Source organism: Epinephelus lanceolatus, chromosome 2 (assembly GCF_041903045.1).
Source record: "Epinephelus lanceolatus isolate andai-2023 chromosome 2, ASM4190304v1, whole genome shotgun sequence".
Lineage (NCBI taxonomy): Eukaryota > Metazoa > Chordata > Actinopteri > Perciformes > Serranidae > Epinephelus > Epinephelus lanceolatus.
In genome coordinates, this window is record NC_135735.1 from 29,471,449 (window position 1) to 29,490,936 (window position 19,488).

Genomic DNA, 19,488 nt, shown 5'->3' on the forward strand with positions numbered 1-19,488 from the left:
TTAATTTTGATAATGCAAATATTTATGGGGATGTGTCCCCTGCATCCCCTGCAAAATCTATACCTATGCTGCATGTGTAAGTTTGGGGCTGTAGGATGTCAAGTTCTCCCTTTCAGTTGGTAAAACTACCACATTCTCATAAAAATGACAGAGGACTTCATTTAACAATTAGTGACGTAGGAAAATATCGATACACCTGAGTATAGCAATGTCATGTTTTGTGATACTGTATCAGTTCTCAAAATAACTGTATAATTTTTAATTACCAGTTTACATGCAATGATTGGTGGTGGTGATTCATATTCTGTTGGTTTAACCCCTGAGCATTAGATCCGTCAGTGTTGTAATCTATCCAAGGGTGTAACTTATGTTTGAGAATTGGAGGGAACACAACGGGGATCTGGGTAAAAAAAATTAAAGTTATAATTCATTTTCCTGCTTTTCTACATACATACAGACTAACGTAACCAACAACAAAATCTGGGAAATAATTAAGTTGGTCATCATGCTGAATTCTGCCAGAATAGTACTATATATATATGCTGAGGATGCTACTCCTCCGTGGCATTTTTTGGGACTATATACATGGCCGGATTATGGGAAAATTGGCCCCTGGGCACAGGTATGCAAAAGGCCCCACCACCTCTCCTAAATAGGAAAAAGACAAGAAAAGTTTTTTTTCTTGTTGTTTTACTTCTTTTATGCATCTTTTTGTGGTTTCTGTCTCTTTGGGGTTATTTTGTGTCTTTTCTGGTTGTTTTGCCCCTTCCTGTTGTTATTTTGTATCTCTTTGTAGTTCCTTACCATCTATTTGTGGTCATTTTGAATCTCTCTGTGGTCAATATGTGTTAATTTGAGAGACATTTTGCAGGTGAAGGCAAGGGGACCCCTGACACCTTTGGCCCCTGGGCTTGTGCCTGCTAGGCCCCTTCAGTAATCCATCCATGAGTATATCAGAACAAAATCTGCAGCCTAATTTACATTCTCAAACAGAATCTGACAGCTGGTCAAACAGTGACGTATTAAGCGTGATATTTCTGGTTAAAAACATTATATGTTTTCAAAAGTGGCTGGGACACGAGCAGGATTTTGAAAAGAGGGGCTAGGGGACATGTCCCTCTTTTTTACCTGTCCCCAGTAAAAATGACACCTCACAATCTATTTCCAGCCATTTGACTCTTCCACTCCAATATAACAACATGTCATGAGCATAAACACAAAGAACACAAGCCTATAAAACAGGTCACAAAACGTACTGCTAGCCCCTAAAGTTGGATTTTAAAAAATCGCAGTGTTTTGCCTTGCTTACAGTATCGCAGTATATCACACTACATTGAATCGTAACCCCTGTGTCATGATATGTATTGTAGTATCGTATCACCAGATTCTGGTCAATACACAGCCTTAATAACTATACACAAGCACTAGCATACTGAGAAGTAGTAGTAATACTACTAACTATGATGGTGATAGCAATAATAGCAATGACAATGTTATTATTCTTAATGTTATGTGCCATAAAGAATAAAAGTTCCTTTGGGGGTGGTGACAGTATTACATTATGTGTTTGGCTCATTCACACAGTTTCAGCACTAAAACTAAAATCTGACTCTCTATCCCTTGAGCTGTCATATTAAGGCAAAGAATCGTATAAAGTTGTTATTCAGCTTGGTAAATATCAAATGTTTTGTCTAAACAGCTCGATAATGAACAGAGATTGGACTGCTTTTTTGGCTATTATGCATGTTATTATATAACGGGCAGAAAGCCTGTTATGAAAGCCTCAGCACAGGATGGGTCAGATGTCCCAAAGATCATTACAAACAACACAGTGGGCTACAAATCCCCAGGGAAGAAGGAACAAACACAAGAGATAAAAGACAAAGATGAGGGAGTGCGGATATATTCGGATGAAAAATAGGGCATCGTGATGATAACAGTCAGAGAGGAGCAGGGGATCTGGGGGGGGGGGGGGGGGGGGGCACTGTATACTTTGTTATGCAGGCAGTTTAATTGTAGCTGTTATTTTGGGTTTGCTGCTGTTAATTGCTGATATGGAAATGGCAGTGTACTATAAAAAAGAAGCTCTTTAAAAGGACATTGTTGGTGGACAAGACTAAGTGAAAATTATCCTGGAATGGGGGGCTTATAGTCTTAGACATTAATATTCTACACATTATGACCCTCCTCTCTCACTGTCTCCGCACTGTTCTCACCCAGAGGGCTCATTATTATCAGTGGAGAGGGGTTGATCTACGCAGACACTCATATGAGAGCTGTCTGAAGGCATTACTGTACACACACACTCCCCCAGTGTGAATGATTAGGAACCTATCATAAACAGGAGGGGCAGGCTGTTAAACATGACCGCGAGGCAGGCTGCACACATAGTCCGTGTGCCCCCATCTTGCTCGGGCAAACACACATTTGGTTCTTTTACATCTCTGTGCACCACTAATACTCATCCACCTTCACTCACACGCTGGCCCAGACACACAGATGCACCCTGACACATGACAAACCTCATATGCTATTTGGAGGAAGTACATTGAGCTACTTAATGTTTTAGGCCTCCCAATTATTCAAATGCATGACGCAAGACTGACCCCACACTCTTTAGCAAGGCAATAGAGCAACCATTATATTATCTGATGGGCATTATGAAGACCAAAAATAACTAAAAACTTCAAATGTCACTACAGGCAACACCTCCACTTTGAGCGTTCCTCAGACCTGGAGCTTTTTGTCAGACGAACAAAGAGGGAATTCATCTGAAAATTTGTATTCTTGGACGAAACCGTACAAGTGGAGGAACGCCAGGGTTTGGTAACCTATTTCTGCAAATTTTTCTGAAATAACCATTGTCATGTCACCCTCTTACAAAGTTATTTAAACCCAGAAAATGTCAAAGAAATTTATATACAAGTCTATCAAACAAGACCTGAATATTAAATAGCTTTCCAGACATTTTTGGCTTCTTGCAGTCCTAGTCTGAGTGTGTTTGAAGAGGGTCCTACATCACAACAGAATAACACAGCCCACACATACATCGCCCTGTCCCTTGTTCCTAATGAGCTTTATCACATTGGTCCCGCTTGACTTGTCTTGCTAACTGGCACACATATATCCATATGTTCCACATGAGCAAGCAGAGGGGACAGGCTGGGTGGCAGAGCTGCTTTCTCAGTTACATCTGAGAGTTTTACTGCAACAGCCAGCAGCAACAGCAAGTCAGCTTAAGTCCATCTCCGCTGTGCGTATGTGCGGGCTGCAATTAGTCATGAGAAGTGTTAACAGCATCCGCTTGTTCCTCATGTTCAACAGTGGAATGCAGACTCGAACGTTTGATTCGCCTCTACCCAATATAGCTACGTGAGATACAGTATGTGAAACTTTAAGCACATGCAGCACATGTATACAGTCAGAAATGTCAAATGAAAAAGAAGAGCTGCCAAATTACTTGTCAAATGCACAACAATATGGGAGCCTGATGTCTTTATACTCTGTTCTTTGCCACTGAGCAGAGGCAGAATGAGAGTGAGTATTAACAACAGGAGAATGAGTAGGGAACTGTGAGCAACTAGCGCAGCATAAAACTGTGTTTAAAGTATTACATGCTGTAGGCTTAAATCTGATTCCTTAAGATTTTGATATAACAAAACACAAAATTGTATTTAAAGGTCTAGTGTGTAGCAATTAGTGGCATCTAGTGGTGAGATTGCAGAACTGAAATGTCTCTTGTGTGGCAAGTGTGTAGGACAACTACAGCAGCCTCTGGTGTTGTCTGCGTTGTGTTGATATGAAGAGGCTCAGACTGTGGATATCTTTGGAGGCGTTCTCAGTTTATTCCTGACAACTCTGACAGCAAGAGGTAAAAACAAAATCCTCCGTTAATCACAGCCATATCAACTCGAGCGCCTACACAAATCATGTGACACAGGAATATGTTAGCATAAAATGAAATTACAAACATAACAGCACTAAAACACTGACATTACTACAAGAGCAATGTTGCTTACCTCTCCTGTGGAGCACGACAACAAAAGGGGAGAGGTAAGGCAGGAGACACCCCTTTATAGGTGGAGTACCCCTCAAAAGTGAATGTAGGGGTACAGAAACTGAGTATCAAACCTTCTACATATTGACTATGGAGGCCGAAGCATGTCAGGTAATAACAACTGAAACAAATTTTGTATAATTATAATACAAATGTACATTTGACTTTGTTACACATATCACTGCTGTGTAACTGACTCTGTTACATGGGCCTATCTTCAGCATAGACGTATAATAACTAGATACCAAACACAAGAGTGGTTCTCGGCTCGAGGAAAGTTTTAAAAATATGATCAAAAATTCATACTAGAAACTACTAGTTAGAGGTGTCCTGTCAACAGTTTTACAGGCCTGTATTGTATAATATTGGTTTGTGGAGAAAATGCTTTTGGGGGTTGTTATTTTTCCACTGAAATACTGAGAGTGGCCACTGGGAAAAACTGGAAGTAATGCTGGAGCCTGATCTGGAGTCAGTGTTTGATTTGTCCGTTCTAAGCTACTGTAGAACAACATAGCGACCTCTGTGGAAGAGGACCTGCCTTGTATGTAGATATAAACGGCTCATTCTAAGGTAACAAAAACAGAATTCTTATTTTCAGGTGATTTTAAACTAATAAAACATACCGTAGTTCTGAATATTATACACCATTGCTGCTAATGTATTACCCTAAATCCTCCACATTGGACCTTTAAGACTTCTTTAACTAGTCTGACAAAGTTCAGTTTCAGCCTAGTCAGACAAGCATGAACTGATGAAGCCTCTTGGATAAGAGGTGAAACGTCTTCTTAGACAAAACCAAGTCCAGTTGCGTTCGATTCAATTGCCTTGAGATAACTATGACCTGGATGAATGAGAATATCCACAGGCATCCCACAAGAGTGTAATGATTTATTTAATTAAAGGAATAGTTCAGTTCATCTTATTTGCTGTCTGACCTAGAGTTAGATGAAAAGATTCATGTCACCTGACAGCAAGAGGTAAAAACAAAATCCTCCGTTAATCACAGCCATATCAACTCGAGCGCCTACACAAATCATGTGACACAGGAATATGTTAGCATAAAATGAAATTACAAACATAACAGCACTAAAACACTGACATTACTACAAGAGCAATGTTGCTTACCTCTCCTGTGGAGCACGACAACAAAAGGGGAGAGGTAAGGCAGGAGACACCCCTTTATAGGTGGAGTACCCCTCAAAAGTGAATGTAGGGGTACAGAAACTGAGTATCAAACCTTCTACATATTGACTATGGAGGCCGAAGCATGTCAGGTAATAACAACTGAAACAAATTTTGTATAATTATAATACAAATGTACATTTGACTTTGTTACACATATCACTGCTGTGTAACTGACTCTGTTACATGGGCCTATCTTCAGCATAGACGTATAATAACTAGATACCAAACACAAGAGTGGTTCTCGGCTCGAGGAAAGTTTTAAAAATATGATCAAAAATTCATTGCTGCTAATGTATTACCCTAAATCCTCCACATTGGACCTTTAAGACTTCTTTAACTAGTCTGACAAAGTTCAGTTTCAGCCTAGTCAGACAAGCATGAACTGATGAAGCCTCTTGGATAAGAGGTGAAACGTCTTCTTAGACAAAACCAAGTCCAGTTGCGTTCGATTCAATTGCCTTGAGATAACTATGACCTGGATGAATGAGAATATCCACAGGCATCCCACAAGAGTGTAATGATTTATTTAATTAAAGGAATAGTTCAGTTCATCTTATTTGTTGTCTGACCTAGAGTTAGATGAAAAGATTCATGTCACCCATGTCAGTAAGCTAAATATGAAGGTACTGCCAGCAGCCAGTTAGCTTAGCTTAGCACAAGTATTGGAAATGGCTCATCTGACTCTGTCCTAAAGTTAATCAACACATTACATCCAAATTGTTTAATCTGTACAAAAACCCAAGTTACAGAAAGTTATGTGCTGGACTTTTTCTTGGCCAGGCGCAGGAACTTCTGGGAATCTTGGTCATCACAGTGACATTACCACACTTCCAGTGGACACGACAGGAAGTTAGCTTTGGACAGAGCCAGGTTTGCCATTTTCCCATTTCCAGTCTCAGTGCTAAGCTCAGCAGTTGCTTAATCTTCTTTTCTAATTTAGCAAGAAAGTGCATTTTCCAAAATACTGAACTATCCCTATTAGCTGCTCATCATATTTATGAAGTCTCTATCCTCAAAAGAGATAGACACACAAAACACACAAAATACCTTTCTTTCTTTTATTTTGACACAATTCATGAGCATGTGCAGTGTGGAGGAGGAGACATGTTGATGGATTTGTGCGCATGTGTGATGTGGACTATTAATGCAATGAGGTTTACAACAAAAAAATAAAATGGACAGAAAAAGATGAGAAGGGTATGGAGTGAGAATTTGACTATAATTACAAATTTTGGTCGTAGTTTCATCTTTTCTTGAGTCGCATAGTTCTATGCACCTGTTGTACAAACTATCCAATACAAACAATGTGGAAAAAAAAGACAAAAGTTGAATTTCTGATGCTCTAAAACACCAGGCTTACACAGTATATACAATACCAAATGCAGTAAAAATAAATGTGGTACACCTGATACAAAAAGATGACCTCTGGATGATTTAACAGGGAGTGTATGTATTCAAACCAATACACTTTTACAAAAACATCCTCAATTAAATTAGACAGTTGTAAAAGAGTAAAGCTCAAATGTAAATTCAGCAAAGGTCTTTAAAATTCTAACATGGAGCATATTGTTGGCCTGAAGTTTACCAATAAATACATTTCAAACTAAATATGAAGACAAAAATCTTTCACAGGCTACACTAAAACCAAATGCGTGCAAAAACCATGCCAATAAACAACAGTTAATTAACACTTATTAAAGCACTTAACTAAAAACAAAATCATATGGCCAGGAAAACTGTAAACAAAGAAACATTGTGAAAACCATCTCTAGTTGAACTCTTCAATCCTCTCAAACCTAAAGTTCACAAGAGATGTGATAAATAAATAAAATCAGAATAAATGTTCTGCGTTGTAGTTTCACATTAACATTTGTATTTAAAAAACAGTTTTGCTATTGACAGTTCACCTAAAGCTCGGCATTCAACTTTGACAGTTTTATTAAAGACTATCTATACAGATCTCTGAGGCAGCGGAGCCAGCGACGCGGCTGGAAGGCACCATCGATGGAATTGAAGTCCACTGGGTCTGGCTTTGCTCCTGAATGTCAGAAACAGAACCGACGATATGAAACCGAGATGGACCCTTAGTGTTAGTGGTAGGACTGACGCTTGTCCCTCCTCTGGTCTGGTGTCAACAGTGTTGGTTCACAATCCAACACTCTGACATCTGTCTCGCTATTAAGAGGAAAGGATGGAGTGGTGGTGTGTGGTGGTGGGAGGAGGTGCAAGAGTCTGTGATTCTGTCTTAAAGGACAAAGACGTTCACCAGCCCTCCTAACACACACATACACACGCACACAACAGAGGCTGCACTGTGAGCTCAGAGCTCGTCATGATTCTTGGTGAGGTCCTCGCCATAGTTGGTGGCCTGACTTCCCACAAACATGTTCCAGTTTTCAAGGATTTCTTCTTTGGTCAACATCTGGTCCTGAGGAGGGAGGACAAGGGAAGTGTGAGATAAATGAGCCTTACTGTAACAATGTTCATATCGAAATATGTGGGAAAACAACACATATTTTGTTTATCTCAGGCAATGGCCACAGCAATGATGATAAAATGAAAGTTGCAAGTTTGTGTAGAATTTGGTGTTGAAAACAGTCTCTGTTTCTGGAGGAAGACCTAGTGTTTAGGTAGTGCCGCACACAAATACCACCACATACTGATGAAATTTTAGGAAGGTATGAAAAAATAGATACTGCTGAAGCCTAGCGTGGACAAGACCCCATATTCACAATATGACAGGAAATGGATCTTAAACATGGTGATTAAGATGAAGCAACGGACCTTGTCCTGGTCAGACTCATACACCAGATGTCTGGCTTCAGCTTGGGCGTGGTCATAGTCTTGTGGCATAATCCAGTGTCGGATTTCATCCTGGTCCATCTTGCCATCTTTGTTCAAGTCTCTGAAATCAGAGAACTGTTCCCTCTCGGTCTTGACCCAGTCCGGCTCTGGACCCCCCTCCTCATGAGCAAACATGTCGGCTGAAACAGTCAAGTACAATGGAATTAAAAAATGTACAACAGTGAGTTAATGTTTGCAGTTAAACAACTATGTACTAGTTTTATCTTTTTATAGTTTTATCGATCAAATAAACTTCTGTCATCTCTACTTAAATGACAACCACAATGGGCAGACATATTCACACACAATAAACACAACTTTGATTATTGTATCAGGTCAACAGAAAACATCCAAAAACTAATCACATGGACTGCGGCTCAAAACCAATACATGAACAAATCCTACAGCACATATATGCACATTACAAGTGGAGTAAATCAAAGAAAAGTAATGGATTTTGCCATCAACAACTGTGCTAATAACAGCTATGCTAATGCTGCACAACTGTATTTTCCTGTGTCTGTGATGACTAGCCTGTTTTGCCCTTTCCATGTCAGTGGTTCAGAGTTAGGAATGTCCATGTTTAATACATTTACTGTATTCACATTTATCACTTTATGCTTCTAGTTTTTACTGTGTGGTTTTAGTGCAGTGTATTGCATATCTTATAAAGGCTCTGTGTGAAATTCAGAGTGTATGAGTTGTTTGGACACAGTTCTCAACATGGAGGTGGCTGAGCCAGGGGCTAGCAGCTAACGGTGCTAGCTCCATAAACAGTGCTGACAGACCTAGTGGTGTTAACAACAGGGGATAAGGAGGGTGGGCGCTACACTCCTGCAACAATGCTGTCCTGATCTCAGCTGTAACTGTTGCATAAGCGCAGTAAAACCGGCAGCGATGAGCTAGCCAGTGGGACACAAACATGCACTGATATGCACATGCAGCTGGACCTTCTACCACAACAAACAACAGAGACGCTCAGATTACAACACACACAGAGGGAGCATGACTTTATTCTCTGCTCAAGACACCATTACACCACTATATCTTCACATAGCGAATAGTGGTTTGCTGCTGTATTGATGCTCTAAATGTGGCATACAGAGCCTTTAATTAATTTGACCTAACTAATTAGATGAATTGCTTAAACTTACCAATATACTCATCTTCATCCACGTGTCCGTCACCATTCTTGTCAATGTCCTCCAGGGTTTCCTGCATTCACAATGAGTTAATGATGTCATTAAAGGGGAGACACGAGGGTCAACAATAGAGGAACTTGCGCTGTGAGTAATAAAAGAGAAACACGTCGCCCCAGGCGGGACGCGTGAATGTATGAGGGTCATCTTACAGCTGGGCTGGCAGACTGACACTACAATTACAGGATTCCCTGCTGATGACAGCCAAACCCTCCACATTAAAAGATGATACACACTTTAGCAAACGCTGGCTTTTGAAGCCCTGGTAGATGGTAGATCTCACATCCTGTCAATTTACTTAAAGGCTTTCCGTGTGAGCTGATCATTAACCATACATACATGTAGACTAATTGCAATGCATCTGTGCATAACACACGCATGCAGCTACACAGATTGAAATCACTGTATGCATCTGTACCTGCAGGTGAGATGCCCTCTCTGAACCCTGATAAATGATTCATAGCCATGTAGCTCCTGAAGTCTAATAGCTGACTAATAATAAACAAGAACATCCATGTTCTATACCCACTTAATCTCTGAAAGCTTGTGTGTCAACAAGAGGGGATGTGTCCATTAAAATATAAAACCTACAGAACACTATAGACATCTGTAAACATCAACACTATAGACATCTGTAAACATCCACAGTAACAGATGTTCTGTACATTTCAGAAGCATCACAATCACAGTACTCTATTCAGGGATAGATATGACTTTAAGTTCAGTCAGCAGCATTCTTGTCATAGTTTATCACAATAGCCAACATTATACTAAAGAGCTGGGTTAATAATCTGAATCCCTTATCACTGAACCAGAAATGGGCGAAACAACTAGCCACATCTTCACCCAACCAAACAGTTGGAAGTCCGGTCCAGAATCTTTGACAGGTCATACCATACAAATAACAAACAAATAAAATGTAAAAAATAAGATTATTCTGTTGGGTAAAATATTCAAAGCTCAGTCAGAAACTACTCTGAATCTAAGGTTCCTAGAAATATGTTGCACAGCCATTTTCTTATGTAAAAAAACAGTACGCTACAAAGAAGAGCAGCACAACAGGACATGAAATGGGGAAAAAAATTTGCTCTGGTGAAGAGTGGGACTATATAAAACTCTACTTTCACTGTATTACACAATAATTATAATCATTATTACAGGAATGAAAACATGAACAAAAGTCTTCCTTTTGAAACTAAACAAAATAAAGGTAAGAGTCTTTGTCCACTTTTACAATACTGCAGATAAGTCAATAACTAAAGCCTTTCTAGGACGATGTAGTGGCAACAGTAAAAATGCATTACAGGATAGGCCATTCCAAACAGCTGTGCTGTGATACACCTAGAGGACACTAAGGAGGCTATATAACGAAGAAAGAAACCTGTCAATGTTTTTTTAGTTTACAGTGTAATGCAGTGGAGGTCTCTGGCCTCTGAAAGCAGGTCACAGCAACAGCAGCCAATATCAGTAAAGCCGGACATGGAAACAAGAGTGCTCTGTTATGTGAATGAGCCTGTAGGTGCACAGTTGGCACTCAGTGAGATGACTTCATGTCCCTGCCTGAACCTGCAGTACAAGCTCCATTAGTTATCCGTCCTGCTGGCCTACAATCACGTCCTTTCTTAAGCTGTGAAGTATCTCAGTCTTTTCATTCCTCAGACTACATGAAGCATCAACTACTCACTGTTGTATGGTTGTGTGACAGATTAGTTATAAAGAAAAAGGAGTCTGACCACTGTGAGAAACAGGCTGAGCTTCAGCCAGATTCACTGCAATCAGTGAAGACGCCACCGGCTGAACAGTTGGTAACATTTGATGACGTCAGAAAAATGAGAGATTAATAATTAACTCTGTCAAATGGGTAGTACAACTTTTATGAACAGAGCAGCATAGTGCATCCCTGCTAACATTTGCCACGCAACTGTTCCACAAGGCCAAATTTATATTTAAAGATCGAGTCTTAAATGGGACAGTCGGTCCATCCCACTGGACCTGTCCCCCCCCCCCCCAAAAAAAAGAGAAAGTCAATTAAGGAGTTATCCAAATGTAGCACATTCATCCCAACGGCCTATCAGATAAAAGATACGGAATAGAAACTCAAATCTGTTCCTGTAATTACATAATATCTCACAGCAGACCAACAAATTACAAAACTATAAATTCAGGGAATTTTATTTTCTCCTGCATGCAAGTCTGAATGTCTGACACTGAGCTTAGTGTACACACAGCAGACAGCACAGCCCCTTTCTAATCATACTTAATTACCATGAGGTTACAGAGGGCTTACCAGAACCACAATGTCCCTCATGTGTTCAAACTCCTCAGGGTGGAGGAAGGATGTGAACTCCTCTCTGTCTGCTGCCAGGTCCCCGTCCATATCAGCTGTTTTAAACCTCCTCTCATCACGAGGGAGCATCTTCTTGAAGCTGAACTGGTCTGTTGCTTCCTCAAACTCCTCCGGGTTGGCTAAAGTGGGGAATTAAATCAGGTTACTGTCATGTGTAGCAATACTTACTTTAAAGGAGAAGTGTGTAAGATTTTCAGGGATTTAATGGCGTCAAGCGGTGACGTTTGTAATAAGCTGAAACTTCTCCAGGTTAGAATTCCTTCAGTGTTCCTCTGAGATTTTTACTGGGAGCTGAATTATCCGCAGAGGTCTCTTCCTCTCCAAAAGAAATGGACTAGGTGATTTAAACAGTAAAAACACTGACTAAAGAAGTTTCACCTTACAAATCAGTGTTTCTCCCATGCTTTTGGCCCATCACCTGCTAATGTGTGCTCACCTTTTTTCTCTGATAACTTCATGTGTTCTCTTCTTATTTCTGATCTAGAAGTTTAGGAGGTTTTTACTCTGAGCCGAATTATCTGCAGAGGTCTCTTCCTCTCCACAAAAAGCAGACCCGGTGATCTTGACCAGTAAAAGGCTTGTTGTAATTCTTATTTTCAGGTGATTTAACACTAAAGAAAACATACTTACTACCCAAAAACTTCCATTAAAAGCCTAGTCCCAATTAAACACCAAGTCCCTTTTACTAGCCTGTTGTGGCCGCACATTTTGACAAATAAAGGCCTGTCTTAATTAGATGTCTGGTCTGGTTGCCAAGCAGTGCATTTTCTTTTTATAGAAGTTCTTCAGATGTATAAAAGTGGTTTGTTGGCTGCCTCAAATTATGTGTCCATTCCTCGATTACCCTGTAAGTTATTCATATTCCTTTAGTCTGTAAAGGTCCTCAGATCAAAAGAATCTAAAGGGGTTTTCATAAAAATGAATCCAAGTTGTGAGGATTGTTTTAACAGGATAAAGTGGTGATGTATCAGTATGCCGAGTGCCGTAATCCTCAAGTGCCATAACTCACTCTCTCTCTGATGTGCCATCTGTCAGGGCTAGATCAAATTGATATATTATCTGAAGCCTAATTTTTAAACAAGTAATATTCAAACTGGTTTAAATAAACAATTTGATAGCATATCCCCATCTTTGCTGAGCAACAGTTTGTGTGAAAGGAATTAAAGGCCTGTCCCAAATAAAGGCCCGTTGATTTCAGTGATTTCAGCAAATAGTAGCCTGGGCTACTAATTGAAGTTTTACAGTATATTATATATTGTTTCTGCCATTATATCCCCCTAAATCCTACACACTGGACTTTAAATAGTGTATTCTACGTAAACAAATAAGACATATCAATCCCAAAACACACATACCGAGGTAGTATCCGTATGTGGCTTGCTTGTATTCATCCCATGAAATCTTGTTGTCTTTGTTCAGGTCATAATCTGTCCACACCTTTGCCACATTCTCATACACGTAGCGCTTCTGCACACGCTTTATCCAAGTCTTGAGTTCGGCTGTGGTGATGTAGCCATCGGCGTTGCTGTCTATCCGATCCACAATTTTACTGTAAGACAAGAGGATAAAGACAAGGCACGTTTCATTATGTTTAATACCCGAACATGATGGTAAAGATCCAATAGAGGGACTTTATTTTCAAGGATAGCTGACACAAGTCAAATATTTGCACTGTCTCACCTCAACACACTGGGCTACTATTCTTACCAGCGGACAGGAGACAGAACAAATAAATAAATATTTGGTAGTACCACTTTTACTACAAGGGACGTGGCTTCAGTGTGAGACTGCTCTGTTAGGGAGGAGCAGGAAAACCCATTTTAGTGAAGAATGCAGCTGGGGTGTATTCTTAGAGTAGGCTGCCACGTTGTGATGTTACATGAGTCCTCCCACTCTTAACACCACAGGAAAGAGTTTTCTTTGGGGAGGAAAGCCCTTTTAGGCCAACGTGTGTTACATGGTGCCAACTTGTCACCCAGGCACACAAACAGACCCACGTAGCACATGAAGCATACACTGCAGCCAGTGGCAGCAGCAGCTCTATATGAAGACTGTCTACTGCCACACGACTTCACTCCAACTTCATCACCTACAAATTGTTCTTTAATGACGATGTATAATTAAGATTTCGGCTTGGCAATTAACTGTATGGGAGTGTGTGAGTGCGAACAGTGCGCAGTAATGCACCGTTTTATCTGGCCTTGTAGATTCTGCTGGCATGCACTTCTTTCTCAGGCACTTCTGCTCATGTTGTTAAATGTTTAATGTCCTTAGCCTGGACTGTTTCACACGCAACACACTCCAGCAGCAGAGGAGTGAGTGTGCGTGATTTGCAAAAACAAAAGCAGCCTGTTACAATAACACCAGGACTGACATTATGATCAGCTCATGAGTCAGAGTATTGTGCGCTTACCCGAGCCTGTCCTTGCTCTCCTCGGGGGTGAGCTGGTCAAATGTCCTGGCCTCCTCTTTGCCAAGAAAGGCCTCATGGTCGTACTGGTAGCTCTTATTGTCTTCATGAGCTTTCCTGCTCAGCTCTGGGTCATGAAGAACTCTCTCTTTCCTTAACGTTGGCTTACCGTGCACCACAACCGTGCACAGGAGCGCAGCGCACACGAAGCTGAAGACGTCCATCAGTAAGGGGTGAAGATGGAGGATCTGTTTCTACACAGGCCTGTGACACTACAATGCAGCAAGCGGCTGTGGAGCCACTTTCACTGCCCGCCGACACACACTAACCTTTCCTCCTCTCTTCGGCGGCGGTGTGTAACAATGCTGCAGCTGCGCAATGACCAAACCTGCAGGGAGCACCTGAACCTGCACACAGGTCAGCTGAGAACACCTACAGTCCTCACTCAAACGGTTTTAGGCAGTCCTGTCCCTCTTTTCCTGAGGGAGGGATGCAACCAAACCGGGATTTTCTGCCGCCTTACGTACAGCCAATCACAGCCTCCGTTTCAGGCAGAGCCCAGCCTCGTCCGCTGACAGGATATCTGCCATTGGATCACAGGATGTCGGTAACACGAGAGGGGTTCAGGCGCCACGTCGCACGCTGACGCCAAACTGAGCTCACTGTGGAGTCAGCCTGGGTCAGAGTTAAACAAGTGAGGAGGGAAAATATGAAATTCTTACAGCTCGACAGTCCTCAGAGTTGCTTCAGCATCATGGTCGTGTCCCTTCTCCTACCAACATGCACCCGCCATGACGGTGTGGCTGTGCGTAAATGTGTCGACCACTCAGGTATGTGCACGTGTAAACACGGTTAAAGCCCCCACTGCTTTAATTAGTGTCACCCACAAATATGCAACCATGAAGAGTCTTGTCTCTACTGTTGTTTGTGATGTTACAAAGAAAGCAGGAAATTGTTAAAAACAATCAACAGGGCACCCTGAAAACGGGGTGTGCACATGTTCACTAATGTTTGTGTATTTGAAGCACTGCTGTGGGTCTTCTGGAAAAAATGAAATGAGTACACTAATGTAAATGATACTCCACAGTACTAGTAGCACACCATACCATCTAAATAGGGAAAAGCACAGGTGAAATTGATAACATTAACGATTAAATGTCCCAGTAAGCTATTCCAGTGAACCAGCATGGACAATACCAGGCCCTACCCTGAGTGGAATGCAGCCCTCATCAGTGTTCTGGAATACACCTGTGCTTTTCCTACTGTGACAAATCAAAATGTCTGCTGTGGAAAAGGTCCATAGTGAGAGAAAAATGTCGCCTAATGTTTGCTTGCTGAGCAAAAGCTGTTTCATCACTCCCAACATCACACAGTGAGAATGATTTTCTTTGATACAGAAAAATAGCTGCTGATTGTTTTTGGAGATTTGTGGCTTGCAGTAGCAGGACATTGGTATCTTAGTTTAGGGACTGTAGAACATTTTTTAGGAGGGAGAGAGTCAGAAAAGTGGGATGGTTTTGTATATTTTTGTTTTTGCTTAAAGGACAACTTCGGTATTTTTCAACCTGGGCCCTATTTCCCCATGTGTATGTGTGCGTATCATAGGTACAACTCGTTCTAAAATTGGTTCAGTATTGAGGGAGGCGGATGCAACCAGAGCCGCGAAACGAGCTAAAACGGTAACGGGAGCAAATGCGTCCCGTATAAGTTTGAGCATTAAAAGTGCTTTTTTTTCCACCACTGACCGGTTCAGATCGCCAGTGCTATGAGTGCTATGAGTGGAGTCAGCTGTCAGTCATTGTTGGAGCGGAGAGGGGGAGGGCTGCCCCGCTGGGTACTGTAAGTGAGTATGTGTGTATGAAGTGTGCGTGTTACGCTAGAGGAGTCAGAGGACGGAGTCTTTTATGTGCTACCCCCTGGAGTGTTACTGGAGTTTTTGGAGTGCTCAAATAAACGGGCCTTTTTCCCGAGCGCAAGAACAGGATGTCGTGCAACACCCTGTACAGCTTTCATAGGCTGCCTTTGTCGGACGGCGAGATGCTGAAGTTGTGGCTAGTTGTGCTACAAATGGATGCTAACACTCCTGTCCAGACACTGCGCCTTGCAGACCATCGGGTCTGCAGTGCTCACTTCTCCCAAGATGACTACTGCCAGCCGAAGAAGAGAAGACGTCCAATCCCGAAACACCTCTTCCTCAAGAAAACGGCTGTCCCACGAGTAGAGAGAGCTACAGACACAGTGGAGCAAAGCTCGTGACATCACACAGCCCAGAGGTAAGGGAAAGGCTAGTATGCTATTTACAGAGATAACACTGGCGAACTGAACCTGTCAGTGGTGAAAAAACACACACTTCATACACACACATACTCACTTACAGTACCCAGCGGGGCAGCCCTCCCCCTCTCTGCTCCAACACTGACTGACAGCTGACTCCACTCATAGCACTCATAGCACTGGCGATCTGAACCGGTCAGTGGCGAAAAAAATCACTTTTAATGCGCAAACTTATACGGGGCGCATTTTCCCCCGTTACCGTTTTAGCTCGTTTCGCGGCTCCGGTTGCATCCGCCTCCCTCAATACTGAACCAATTACTAGAACGAGTTGTACCTATGAATCATACGGTTGAAAAATACAGAAGTTGCCCTTTAACAGATGGTAGTCTGTATTTTTGAAAGAGCAGGGGAGCGTCTTGACAATAAAGCACGATAAACAACAGGGATCCATATAACTTGGCAGTCTAAGGGCCGTACACATGCCGCCATTTCTGTGCCCTCAGATTCATATTTTTTCAATGTAGAGGTGCGGTTGGTGCGCTTAAACGCCAGAGTGACGCCGTTGCAGTGCGTACGCGTTCCAGAGGGCCTGTTTTTCAGGACGCGACAGCTACACCCTGAGATAAACCCTGAGTTCAACTTTTGGAACACAGCAGCGTGCATTGCATGTTGTGATGATGACAAACTAATCACAGCCAATGGATGTCTTTCCCTTGTTCCATAAATATCAGTCTAGAGAAGAGGTTGGGGCAGGGCTGCTAGAGCCTTTCAACTTTCAGTTAAATAGGCTATGATGCTGTACCTGTTAAGGTAGCTTAGCAACCTCAGATGCAAGCTGCTGCCACGCTCTTGAAAGCTGGAACAAAAAAGGCACAAGAGTAGCATCCAGTGCCTGACCTCGTGTTTTCCAGGTGTTTCAAAAACGCAGCATGTGTAAGGCCTCGAAGGCTGGATTACAGACCATATGCACTACCTCCACTCACATACCCAGACACTGTGCACCATCTTGTTTTTGGACTGAGTGTATACACTTTGGTAAAAGAAGTAACAGAGCGTGTATCTCACAAGATGACACCCCCTTCCGACACGGCGTGACTTACCTCCACATTCTCTATTCTGTTTTAATTTAACATTGTGATATGTCATAAAAAGCCTGGACCTGCATCTATTTCACTCTGAGATTAAAACTGTTCAAGTCACCTTTTCCTGCAAAAGCCACATCAGCTTTGTAGATCAGGAGCAGCGCTGGGCTTTGAAGCCAATTTTACATAGTGGCTAAACATGAATTTACAGCTCCCAGGTCTGTCAGGTGATGCCATGAGGCCCACATAGACTTTTTTTCCTTAGACAAAATGACCAGTTTCACTATCAGATTATAGTCCACTCGGTCCGATAACATTTCGAAATAATTTATATCCTCATTCAAGTTAGCAGAGGGCTACACCAGAAGTTAGTCGCTTAGCTGCTGTAAGTCTCTACTGTGCTGGCTCTATAGGCCCAATGTTACAGAAGATCTGGGTAATTTCATACAGTGGGAATTAAGCTTTTTTGTCTTAATGCGCCACTGTGCCACTTTCATGAATGAATGGGGACCCGCCTCCAACACTGTATCCACTGCTCTTAATACATCTCTGGGGTAGTTTTTTCTGGCACGACAGACTGGGAGTGTTTGCAGCTTTAGCTATTTCTGGTCCACCTTGGCGAGCACTGTAACTTACCCACTGTGATTAATGTAATATTTGCGCCTCCAACATTTCTGCCATGTAACTCTGGCATTGTTGGATTTAATCATAGTAGATAGTAAAACATCTGATCTTATTCATGTTTGTTGTTATTTGAGCCCAAAGTGCTCCTATCAGATATGACAGATGTGTTACCAATGCACTACAGGAGTTCAAGAATACAGTAGCTTCATTAACACTCAGCCAGCTGAACCATGTCATTTCAATGCACACAATCAACTCTTGCATGTAGTTACTGGTATACCCCTTAAAAACCAACATGTCTCAGCCATAATCATACCAATGCACAGCCATGACTACAGCCACTATCAGTGACAACAACAGCCAAAGCTGTGTTATCCCATGACTATAATCATAATCACAGCTGTAGTCTGTCAGAATTAGCCCACAGTGAACAGTGAAGAGGGCTAGGTTAATTAGCTCTGTTAAACTCCATTCTCGCTGGACAAAAACCCCACTAACATCTGGCTTTATATTGAGTAGGAAAAGTTACAATTGGCATCCACTCCCGGGACAAATGTCTCTGTGATAGGCATTGGTATTTATCGGCTCCAGCTCCGATTGGCTGAAATCGGCAGAAATGAAAATGCAACATCTAGGTGGACACACTTATTTTGGCCTCCTTGCAGGCATGATGTAGTGACAGGCCGCCACAAAATACCTTCCATCTCTGTCCAACCAGCAGTCGAACATTATTATAAATTTAGACTTTGAGAGAGAGACTGAATAAGAAACAAATATAAAAAAAGAAGTAACCACTGTAACATTTTCACTGGCCTTCATGCTGCTGTCTACTGTTTACTAACCTGTTCTCTGGCCCATTCATGACATCGAGCATAACACACCAAAGGGGGAGAAAACAAAAAGAACAAAAGGCGTACTCGTTTACTGCAGAGCCGTGTAGATGGCTCTGGTCTATTGGCAATAAGAAAGCAGTCTATATCACCTTTTTTTAATGGGTTTACTTGTGTTAAAAATTCTGGAAAAGGGTATTTGTTATCCATCTATATGCGGGGGTCCCATTGGAGCTTGTTTTTTAATAAATAGTTCATGGGGCCAGGCCAGACTTGTCACTACTTGGTACCTCCCACGGAGGCAAAATTTAGTTTGGTATTTTGAAAAAGTCTATATCTCCAGATAAAATATCAACATAATAACCCTCCCCAGGTGGCAGCTTAGTCCCAGGTATCAACCTTAAATGCCATCAACCATTAAAACCAAAGTTACTGTACTTGTTGTTTACTTGTCTTGTTACTATATTTGAAAAGAACATGTTATGTCCTGGAACTTATGGTCTGCAAGTGTGTAGAGACCAAGCCTTGCAAACAAACTAAAGTGCACAGAAATATGCAAGTTACAAACTGTAGCAATCAGTGGGAGGAGAAGGAGCATGTAGAAGTCGTCACAGTCGATAATAATGACGATGAATA

The 19,488-nt window shown here is 41.7% G+C and overlaps 1 protein-coding gene across 1 annotated transcript; it reads right to left on the reverse strand.

Moving 5' to 3' along the window:
* Positions 1-6,286: 6,286 nt before the first annotated feature.
* Positions 6,287-14,426, reverse strand: rcn1 (reticulocalbin 1, EF-hand calcium binding domain). The gene is made up of 6 exons (XM_033632947.2): positions 14,046-14,426; positions 12,988-13,181; positions 11,573-11,751; positions 9,241-9,301; positions 8,027-8,226; positions 6,287-7,670 (listed from the first exon to the last, which is right to left on the reverse strand). The coding sequence occupies exons 1-6, from the start codon at positions 14,264-14,266 to the stop codon at positions 7,563-7,565; spliced, it is 963 nt and encodes a 320-aa protein (XP_033488838.1). The 5' UTR covers positions 14,267-14,426; the 3' UTR covers positions 6,287-7,562.
* Positions 14,427-19,488: the final 5,062 nt, after the last annotated feature.

What these genes read in the sequence shown, in the direction of transcription:
- rcn1 (XM_033632947.2), bottom strand. Translation starts at nt 14,266, where the DNA reads ATGGACGTCTTCAGCTTCGTGTGCGCTGCGCTCCTGTGCACGGTTGTG. An exon ending in TGAGGGACATTGTGGTTCTG is followed by an intron (nt 9,302 to 11,572) that starts GTAAGCCCTCTG and finishes TTGTGAATGCAG; the next exon opens with GAAACCCTGGAGGACATTGA. An exon ending in ATGAGTCTGACCAGGACAAG is followed by an intron (nt 7,671 to 8,026) that starts GTCCGTTGCTTC and finishes CTCCCTCCTCAG; the next exon opens with GACCAGATGTTGACCAAAGA.